The sequence below is a fragment of the Phaethon lepturus genome, unplaced genomic scaffold (assembly GCF_000687285.1).
Source record: "Phaethon lepturus isolate BGI_N335 unplaced genomic scaffold, ASM68728v1 scaffold26886, whole genome shotgun sequence".
In the NCBI taxonomy this organism is placed as follows: Eukaryota; Metazoa; Chordata; class Aves; order Phaethontiformes; family Phaethontidae; genus Phaethon; species Phaethon lepturus.
The window spans coordinates 20,544-30,691 of NW_010546077.1; the positions used below are offsets into that span (position 1 = coordinate 20,544).

Genomic DNA, 10,148 nt, shown 5'->3' on the forward strand with positions numbered 1-10,148 from the left:
CTGACTGAGCCCTGGCAAGGGCTGGCCGGGAGCCAGCCAGCCTGCTTACTGTTACATGGCACTTCGTCCGAGTTGTCCCCACAGTCATCCACGCCATTGCACCAGTAGCGGCTGGCGATGCAGCGTCCGTTCATGCAGTGCAGGTAACCCTTCTTGCACTTGCGGCTGCCTGCGAGGGAGGAGGAGGAGGTGAACGTGAGGGGAGGGCCAGCACTCCTGGGTGTCTCAGCTCCTCAGAACCGAAGAAGAAACTACGCATCGCAAGGTTAAGCTTGGCTTTTGCCCAGCAGAGATGCCTCCAGGCAGAGGAGTGAGGGCTGGTGTTAGAGGAAGGGTACTGCAGCACCCACCGGGTCGGCTCAAGGTGACCCACTCTCCAGCCTGCCCCCCAAAACTGGGAAAAGTCTGGAGCCCTTAAATCCCGGCTGGGCCCATCTCTGGGAGGGCAAGAAGGACTGCAAGCTCTTGAGGGACACAAGACGACACACAGGAGTCCTGTCTCCCTTTGCCAAACAGAGCTGACAGCTCGAGTAGGGCGCCTGCATGTGCCAGCAGGTGCGTGTGTGTGTTTGAGCAAAGCAGCGAGAGGAGGAACCTTACTGCAGTAGGACTGCTTCTCATCTGACTTGTCCTTGCAGTGGACCACACCGTCGCAGGTCCGGCTGAAGTCAATGCAGTCGCCGTTCCCACACTCGAACTCATCATGCATGTTGCAGGTGGAATTCAGGGCTGGAAGGGCACGGGGAATGTCAGCTCTGCCAGGCTGAGACCAGCCTCTCCTCCTCCCCATCCCCATCAGCTCCCGCTTCCACTTCCCCTCCACCTTTGCAGGTGAAATCCTCCTGCAGGACGCGCTCGCCGCGACAGGAGCAGTTGACGTGTCCTTTGGGCGTCAGCAGGCAGAGATCCTGACAGCCGCCGTTGTTCACCCTGCATGGGGACAGCTCACCTAGAAAAGACACAGAGCAGTCACACCAGGGACAGTCTCAGCAACCCCTTCCCCTTGTCCTCCCTGCTGGGGAGAGGAAAAGTAGGGGTTCCTCCCCAGGGTCTTCAGATGGGGCTATGGGGAATGCATGGGGTTTGGGGCATCCAGTCTCCCCACATCTTGCAAGGAGGAAGTGCTGGAAAGAGCACAAGTAGAGAAAATGCTCTCTCTCTTCGGCCTGCATAGGGTTTGGAGATGGGACAGGCCTTGGTGTGAGGGTCCTGAAGGGGCAATGACAGGCCACGAAGGACAGTGGGATGGGTTCCCCCTTCCTCTGGCCTGCAGTTGGGGTGGAAGAGCAGTGCTGTCTAGCAGAGGTCTGGCAGAGGCAGGGGAGCCGGGGCCCAGGTGAGGCTGCGGGTGACGGGTGGGACTCGGGGCATCCTTACAGCTGTCGGTGTCGTTGGCCACGGCAATGATGCCCATGGGCTGCTGGGGGATGTCAACACGCAGAAGCTTCATGTCAGTGCCCACGTACTTGTTGGCTCGTTGCACAGCCCTGCGCACCCAGTCCGTCCAGAAGATGTAATCACCGTAGACAGCCAAGCCAAAGGGGTGCACGGGCTCTGATTTCAGGATCACCTGCCGGACGTTGGCAAACCATGAGCACGAGGGAACCTGGCTGTGGGATGAAGCCCCCAGCACCATGCCAACTGCAGCCTGTCCCCGTGTGCCTGCCCCAGGGGAAGGCCCGACGCCCTGCCGTGCCCCAGGAACAGCTCTGCTTTCCTCTGACAAGGCACCAGCCCTAGTTTTGACACTTGCAGCTCTCTTCCCCCATCTCTGCTGCTGGGACCAGGTCTGGACTCACGTGGCGGTGGGAGCCATCATATTCGCAGCGTTCAATTTTGTCCAGTGTGGCATCAGAGAAGTAGATCTTCTCAGCCTTGTGGTCAATGGCCAGCCCATTGGGCGTCCGTATGTCCTGGTCAATGATGATGAGGACGTTGGCACCGGAGAGGGTGGCACGCATGATGCTTGGGTGTTGCTCATTCCAGTTGGTCCAGAACATCAGGCTGGAAGGGGAGACACACGCAATGCCTTTGCAACCCCAACTCTCTGCCACGTACGTGTTGGCTCAGCCCACCCCTCTGCTGCTGTAGGGCTTCCAGGGACTTTGGGATGGATGGGACATTGTCCCTGCATAAAAAGGGGTGGGAGGGGTGTGAATGAGGCCACTGCAGCCAGCTGGGAAACATGGTACCAGACAGCCAGAGAAGGGGATGGGATGGGGTTTCTGTCTTTGCTTTGGGGTGCTGAAGGACATGTGGAGGACGGGGGGCACAGGGCCCTTCCTCCCTGGGGTCCTATACTCTCTGTGCTGGGAACCAGTGCTTCCTCCCCAGTGGCGGGGTGTCCACCTGGACGCTGGCCCTGGGATCATGTGGACCCTCGGGCGGGCTGACTGGACTACCGACGGCCACTCACTTCTGGCACTCGTCCAGCACAAAGGCCCGGGGGTGATCGTCTCCCGACATGGTGATCACTGTCTCCCTCTCGAAAGCCCCCAGGCGGCTCTGGTCCACGGTGTGGCGGGTGATGGTGGAGGTGGTGTAGCTTGTCCAGTACAGCGTGTCCCAGCCACGGTGATATGCCAGCCCCTCCACTGAGCCCACATCTGCAGGAGGGGAGCACAGGCAAAGGTTGCGTCCAGCCCATGCTCCTGCAAGGCTGCCCGGCTCACTCCGCACAGCCAGTGCTGACTGTGACACTTGGACGTGGCTTCTCTGGCAGCCTGAAGTTATTGCTTTTAATTACACCACAAAAAAGTCCCTCAGAGGCTCTGGCTGCTTGCTAACATCACGCCAATGCGGCAGCACCTGAGGGGATGCAGCAGGGCTGGGCCAGTGTCTGTGCTAACGGGCTAGCTGAGACCCCAGGGGCCTCCTGGGCAGACCTCTGCTATCAACCAGGTAACAACACTTCCTTGCAGGAAGGCTCAGTGATGTTCACCTATGATGAAATGAGGACTTGAACTTGGCTTTCAAGCTCGTGCTCTTACCTCCTGTGCACTCGCTGGGCCTTGCTCTGAGTGCCCCTGTCCCCACAGCAGCGACACCGGGAAGGGAAGGGTCTCCCTCCGTCAGGGGAGAGCTGGGGCCCAGACACACAAAGTGACAAGACGAAGGCTCGTGGCTGACCAGGGATACCCTCCCTCCAGCTCCCAGGCCAGGAACTTGAACTGTACACCCATCCTTCCTCCCTCATTAATGATCAGCAAAAGGTTTAATGAACTGGCTATGAGAGATGGGCCCTGCTCTCCTGATCTCGGTGATAACAGCTATCCCAAGTGCCAAATGTAAACACACTCATTAGCGATCACATCCATAACCCTTGCTGGGGGTGCTCCCTAGTGATGCAGAGCAACAGACGTGGTCTTTTCAACTGCTGTAGGAGCCAATAAAACCAACCAAGTGCAAACCAAAGGCTGGAGGTGAAGCCAGGGCCAGGCGTGGCCAGGTTTGCTCAGGCTCAACGGTCTGTCTTGGAAGTCAAATGCAAACACAAGAGCAGACACCACGTTTGCTGCAGTGCCTTGCTTCTAGAGCAATGCATACCCATGTGCACGCCTGAGCCTTGTGATACACTCTCCTCGCCAGAACAAGCTCTGCAGACTGCTCCTGACACTTGCATCCTCTACCACAGGCTGCTGCCTCTTCCAGAGGCTCCAGTAGAAAGCTCACAGCTGAACCCTTAACAGCTGCCACTCAAAAAGTCTCTCGAAAACATCAAAAAAGTTAACTGAGAAAAGGAAGAAAAGTCCTTGGGTGCAGAAGGAGGGAGTTCAGGAAGAGGTGGCAGAGGAGAACAGAAAAGAGGAGTCTGAGGGCAAGATGCACATGGAGAGAACCCTGTGACACTCACTCTCGACGATGGTCTTGCGCCCTGTACCGTCATCGTTGATCTGCTGGATGTTGCCGAAGTGGATGTCACTGTAGAATATGCGGTTACTGCCCTTGGAGCCATAGCGGTAGTCAAAGGCCAGGGCAATGACGTTCTTCATGTGCTCCGCGTCCTCAAAGGGCTTGATGGGGGCATTGAGGTTGTTCTCGTCTGACAGATGGATGCTCTTGAGGATGGTGCGCTCCGAATACAGCAGGTAGCCGTCATAGTCCCGGCAGCTCACCCCATCGTCGGACAGCATGCCGTGGGCGCAGGCGCATGTCCTCTGCCCGTTGCCCCGGAACAGGCAGAGCTGCTGGCAGCCCCCGTTGCTCTGGGCGCAGATGTTGGTGCCTGGGGAGGAAAGGGGGGATTGTTTGAGGGACTGGGCAGGCTCCGCATAGAAGGAAAAAAGCAGCCTCTCGGCCACTTTTCATCTCTCCACACTCCCGGAGGAAGCGGGTGAAGAAATGGGCTCAGCCCACATCACGACACGGTTCTTTGACGCGGACACAGTGGCCCGTTTGTTTCCATCCCCCTCCCTGCATCTGCCTGCCGTGAGAGCCCAGCGCGGGCAGCCGTCAGCACTCAGGAGCACTGCACGAGAGGCTGACACCCCGCTCCTGGACGCACCCTTCTGCCTGGCCCGGTTGAAGACTTTGATGTCCTTGAGCTGCACACCAATCCCTGTCCGCAGGGAGACCGACTCGGTGGCATTGTCCTTGTTGCCTCTTTTGATGGAACCATTCGCGTGAGTCCTAGGAAAGGACAGAGTCACCAAGCAACCGATGCAGGGCCCATCCCAGCAGCACCCTGCAGCAGGACCCAGCTCTGCCACCTTCCCCGTAGCACCTGCCAGCTCTCCCCACCTTCCTGCAGAGCTGGTGCCCGGGCCACCCCCAGCACTGCTGGACCCCTTGGCCACCGTACCTATCGCTCCAGTAAATGTACTCCTCAAAGACCGACACTGAGAACATGTCCATGTTGTTGCTGGACAGGACAACCTCTCGGTTTTCGCCTGTCTCCAGGTCAATTCGTTCAATCTTGTCTGTCCGGGCATCACACCAGTACAGCTTCCCGTCCTGAGGCAATGAGAAAGCATCCCAGTCAGCAATGGAGCAGCACGCCAGGGTGGCACTAAGGCACTCCACACCTCCCACCACATCCAGCAGAAGGTCCCAGGGTTCAGAAAACGACCACCCTGGGCAACCCTCCCTGCACTGGAGAGGAGACTCCAGGGCCCCGGGGAGGGTAGCCATGTCCACAGAGGCCCCACCAGCAGGGGCACAGCTGCAGGGACCCTTGGCACCGGCATGCTCCCTGCCAGGCCCCAGGGCAGCACCGTCCTCCCAGGTGGCCTCTGTACCTCGTAGTCGACAGATATCCCGTTGGGCCAACTGATGCTGACATTCACCAGCACCATCCGTTCGGTCCCATCCAGGCGTGACCGTTCGATGCGGGGGTACTGCCCCCACTCCGTCCAGAACAGATACCTGCAGAGGACAGCAGGGACATGACCATGGGGCTGGCCAGAAGCAGCATCATTGGGCCTTTTGGCCATCAGAGCAAAGGACAAACATCTCTCCCAGGGTCAGTCCAGACCCCTGGTGATCTGCCAGCCTCCTGGCTGCCACGTGCTTGTAGACCACGCTGCAGCTGGGGAAAGGAGTGCTGCATCCTGGGCTGCCCCCACAGCCGCATGGCCAGCAGGGCGAGGGAGGGGGTTCTGCCTCTCTGCCCGGCTCTGGGGAGACACCCCTGCAGTGCTGCGTCCAGCTCTGGAGCCCTCGGCACAGGAGAGACACGGACCTGCTGGAGCGGGGCCAGAGGAGGCCCCAGCAACGCTCCGAGGGCTGGAACAGCTCTGCTGGGAGGACAGGCTGGGAGGGCTGGGGGGGCTCAGGCTGGGGCAGGGAAGCTCAGCCTGGGGCAGAGAAGGCTCCGGGGAGACCTTCCTGCAGCTGCCGGGGCTGAGGGGGGGCTGAGGAGAAAGGTGGGGACAGACTTTTTAGCAGGGCCTGTAGCGATAGGACAAGGGGTAATGGTTTTAAACTAAAAGAGGGGAGATTTAGACTAGGCGTAAGGAAGAAATTTCACCACAATGAGGGTGGTGAAACCCTGGCCCAGGTTGCCCAGAGAGGTGGGAGATGCCCCATCCCTGGAAACATCCCAGGTCAGGCTGGACGAGGCTCTGAGCAACCTGATCTGGTTAAAGACGTCCCTGCTCATGGCAGGGGGATTGGACTAGACGGCCTTGAAAGGTCCCTTCCAACCCAAACCATTCTATGATTCTGTGATTCTAGGCATTGCAGCTGGATACCGCCCAGAAACCAGCCTGTGTGCCAGGCATGTAAGGTACCGCTCTCCCTGGATCCAAACAGCTCTCCTCTCCCTGTGACTCCAAAGTTGGAGCCAGTGTGGGGAGGCTCCACTTGGAATTTTTGAGGTGCTGGCACCCACGAAGTCACAGGGAGCTACCAGAAAGTTCAGCCCATCAGTGAAAGGGCAGTCAAACCCAGCTGGTTTGAACACCGGGGGCACGTCCCTTGGTGCGGCAGGAGACCTGCGAGTCTTTCTCCACTGCCTCCAAACTGCATGGCTCCATGGGAGGGTGCTGGGGGTCTCCGGTATGTGCCCACCCCACAGCTGATGGCCTCTCTACACGGCTTTGTACAGTGTCTCACCCCTTCTCTGGATGGACCGTGATGGCCCGTGGCTTGTCCAGCCCCTGCGAGATGACCACGTAGCGGAAGGACCCGTTCAGCCTGGCCACCTCGATGACATCAAAGCCCTGGTCCGTCCAGTAGATGTTTCCTGCAGAGAGGGGACTGTGAACACCCCCGCAAGCCCTGCTCCCCGACTGCTCACCCGCTCCACCCTGCTCCAGAGCCCCGTCTCACCGGCGATCCAGTCCACAGCGATGCCCTCCACACGGCCAATGCCATTGGTGACCACGTCCTCCCGCCATGTCTGATCCCGCTTGGCCCTGCTAATGGTGCTCAGACCCATGTCCACCCAGTAAATGGTGTCGTTCTCTGCAAGGGGCCAGACAGGAGAGCGGGTGTCAGGGACCACCTCTGGGTCACCCCAAGGGTGTCACAGACCTGAGCTGAACCACACCCCAAGGCCCTGGCATAGGGACCCGAGACCCTCCCTCACCCGGAGCTGCTGAGGGGAGATGTTTTAGGGCAGAGCGCTGCCAAAAGAGGGTCTGGTGATGGTCCCCTTCATGCTCCCCCTCCCTGACCTCTCCAGCCCTGTTGTCCTGCTCCCAGCCTCTGCATCACCTGCGTGGAAGTCGATCCCCACAGCCAGGGAGGTCCCTGACACAGGCACAAGAGCATCCGACTTGTCGTTGGGGTCCAGGGGAATGCCGCGGATGCCCTCGTGGACCGAATACAGGAGGAAGGAGCCAACACCTGTGAGACAGATTCAGGGACCGTCAGTGCATCCCACAAACCACACGCTGTTGAAAAAAAACTGCGACAGCAGCTGTGTGGAGGAGCACAAGCCTGGTAGGGCTGGTGGGAGGGCTCGATCCTGCCATGACAGCAGCACCACGAGTCCCCAGCCCAGGCAGATGGGGGCAGGCAGGACAGGGTTGAACCGTGCTGGCTGGACCTGCTGGCAGGCTGTGTGGCTGCCTGAAGCATCCCCACACAGGCAGTCCCTACGCCCACCTCTCGGCTGACTCCACGGCTGATGCATGCGAGACATGGGCTGGCAGCGCGAGCAGCAACTCCGCAAGCGGCTGGGGAGGCAGGGGAGGCAGTCCTGCTGGACACCAAGTGCCTGATTCTGCCCACGGTGCTGCAGTTGGGGTGACATGTTTGCATGGGCAGCGTGCAAGTGGCACGGATGAAAGCTTTGCAGCACTGTGGTTTGTCACAGAGGGAGGGATGCCCCTGCTTCACTTGGGTCCCCGTGTGAGAGGGGACTAACCAGGATAAACCATAAGGAGGAAAAAACTCCATAATCAGTATGGGATGGCTTTCACTGCCACACTTGGCAGGGGAAGGAATGGCAAACCTTGTTGAAAGAAGGCAGGGAACAACCCACTCTAAACATTGCACTGACAATAACCAGGAATGAGGTTTCTGAAGGCTGGGGCAGGAACCCAAGGAACAGCCGCAAGGCCCTTCGCTGCTCGGCTGTGAAGGGGCTGTGTTCCAGCGGGCCCTGCCTGGACCCCCCTGGAGGCTGCAAGCCCTGGAGTAGCCTGTTCAAGGGGTCCTGACCCGTGCCAGGGCACAGGGGAGGAACGAGCAAGGCCTCTTTCCAGAGCTGCCTCCACCCCCGAGTGCTGGAAACAGCCCTGCGCCGCATCTGGGTCAGAGCAACACTTGTTATTCAGTCCCTACCCTGACCCAGATGGTGCAGCAGCTCTGCCAGCCCCCTCCAAAAACACCAAGAACATTTTGCACACAAACAGCCTTTGAGAGGCCCTGGCAGTGACCGGGGAGCAGGGCGGCTCATCCCTCCCGAGGCAGCCAGTGGCAAATTGGGTAGGGACCGGGGATCTACAGAGCAAATGCAGTGCCAGCTGCGCAGCCCCGTGCCCGGTGACTGCAGTGAGCCGATGACCCAAACCCGCTGCTGGCAGCAAGGGTTTCAGCTCTCCTTTGAGGGCTCCCACCGCACAATTCGGCTCCCCTCCCACCGCTAAACCCAGGTCCCTCAGTGCGCGGGCAGTGCCCCTGCGCCGCCCACACTTGTCACCGCCAGCCCCTCGCACAGACAGCCCACGCGAGTGTCTCGCTGCGGCCTGAGCCCACAGCCCCTCCTGAACCCCGACGGCCCTCCTCCAGCCCCCAGCGTCCCTCCACAGCGCTGCTGGGTGCAGGGAGGCACGGGGCAGTCAGGAGGAGCCCACACACAGCCGGAGCGAGCTGTTACTGGACCCCCATGCGCCACGCCGGCGGACACACCTTGCTCGGCACGCTCACCTTCGCAGGATTGCTGCCCACTCTTCAGGCTGTAGCCCGCAGTGCACATGCAGGACCGAGAGGTCTCAGAAGTGGGGAGACAGAGCTGCGAGCAGTCACCATTATTTAGGCTGCAGGGGTTGGTTCCAGCTGCCGCAGAGAGAGGAGCGGAGTGAGGGGCAGCAGGGCCAGGGCACACCCGCCAGGTGTGCGGGCACTAGGGGAGATGCTGGGGCCAGCACTGCCGGGGGCAGCCGCATGAGAGGCGGTGGCTTTGTGCTTTGTGGCGCGAGGGCAAGGGCCAGGCTTGAGCCAGCAAGAAGTGATGGGGTCAGCCAGCTGCCCGGCCAGACTCCGGGCCCGCTGGCAACCTGAGGGAGTGGATGAGCAGGGTCTCTGCCCCAGGACCACGCGCTCACCTTGCTGGATGCTCTCGTCATACACCTTCATGTGCATCACCAGTGTGGTGCTGTTGCGTAGCACTGTCACGTCCATCCCATCCTTCTTGTTGCAGGTGCCCATCCTCTCGGAGGCCTGGTCAGCCCACCACAGCTTGTTGCCTGGGAGGAGAAGGCAGGAACATGCAGCAGCTCTCCCCATCCCCTCCCACCCCAGCAGCAAAGAGTGGCAGCTCCACACAGATTTATGTGCGATGGCCTGGAAAAAGGGGCCTGAGCTCAGCCTTTGGTGGAGAAGCATCCCCTCCACAGCTGCTAAAGGTGGCAATCAGCAGTCTGTATTTGGGCAGGGCCAGGAGAAAGGGAAAGGGCTTCACAGACTGCCCCCATCACCCTGCCTTCTCTCACCCATGATGGCCAGGGCGGTCGCCTTGCTCAGCTGACTCTTCACGGACTCGATGACCTCCAGGTTGCTGCCATCCAGGTTGCATCTGTTGATGGTGCCATTACCAGAGCTGATCCAGTACAGCTTGCTCTCTGGGTAGTCAATGGCCAGGCCTAGAAAGCAAGGGACCATCAGTATCCAGGCAGCACACAGGGACCATCACCACGTGGGAGGTGGGATGGGACCATCAGAGCAGATGGCGTGATGGAGAGAATGGGCACGCGAGGTCAGGGTGACCCAGCACAAGCCAGCTGCCAGCCCTGTGGGGAGCCAGAGTGGGGGCTTGAGGCTTTTAAGGCCAGCAAGGGTGCTGCAAAGCGGGATGGTACTGGGAGGCGCGAGGGGTCCGTACCAACAGGCCCTTTCTGGTTGGTGAAGAGGAGAGTGCGGTTGCTGCCGTCCATGTTGGCCACGCTGATGTTGTCCCCGTCTGTCCAGTAGAGCTTCCTGCACCGGTGAGGGAACGCTGAGCACGGCGGGGGCCACCACCCCCCCGGGGCGGGCAACCC

The 10,148-nt window shown here is 60.1% G+C and overlaps 1 protein-coding gene across 1 annotated transcript in view; it reads right to left on the minus strand.

Moving 5' to 3' along the window:
- Positions 1-10,148, minus strand: part of LRP1 (low density lipoprotein receptor-related protein 1) — a gene marked incomplete at both ends in the record, with an annotated part of 35,593 nt that overhangs the window by 20,183 nt on the left and 5,262 nt on the right. Inside the window, 17 exons of the mRNA XM_010289186.1 lie at positions 50-169; positions 601-729; positions 824-949; positions 1,378-1,570; positions 1,800-2,004; positions 2,417-2,606; positions 3,854-4,225; positions 4,505-4,629; positions 4,802-4,953; positions 5,238-5,364; positions 6,556-6,685; positions 6,772-6,906; positions 7,159-7,290; positions 8,818-8,946; positions 9,216-9,356; positions 9,603-9,752; positions 9,992-10,086. Coding sequence (XP_010287488.1) covers positions 50-169; positions 601-729; positions 824-949; positions 1,378-1,570; positions 1,800-2,004; positions 2,417-2,606; positions 3,854-4,225; positions 4,505-4,629; positions 4,802-4,953; positions 5,238-5,364; positions 6,556-6,685; positions 6,772-6,906; positions 7,159-7,290; positions 8,818-8,946; positions 9,216-9,356; positions 9,603-9,752; positions 9,992-10,086 — 2,651 coding nt within the window. The remainder of the gene's footprint in view (positions 1-49; positions 170-600; positions 730-823; positions 950-1,377; positions 1,571-1,799; positions 2,005-2,416; positions 2,607-3,853; positions 4,226-4,504; positions 4,630-4,801; positions 4,954-5,237; positions 5,365-6,555; positions 6,686-6,771; positions 6,907-7,158; positions 7,291-8,817; positions 8,947-9,215; positions 9,357-9,602; positions 9,753-9,991; positions 10,087-10,148) is intronic.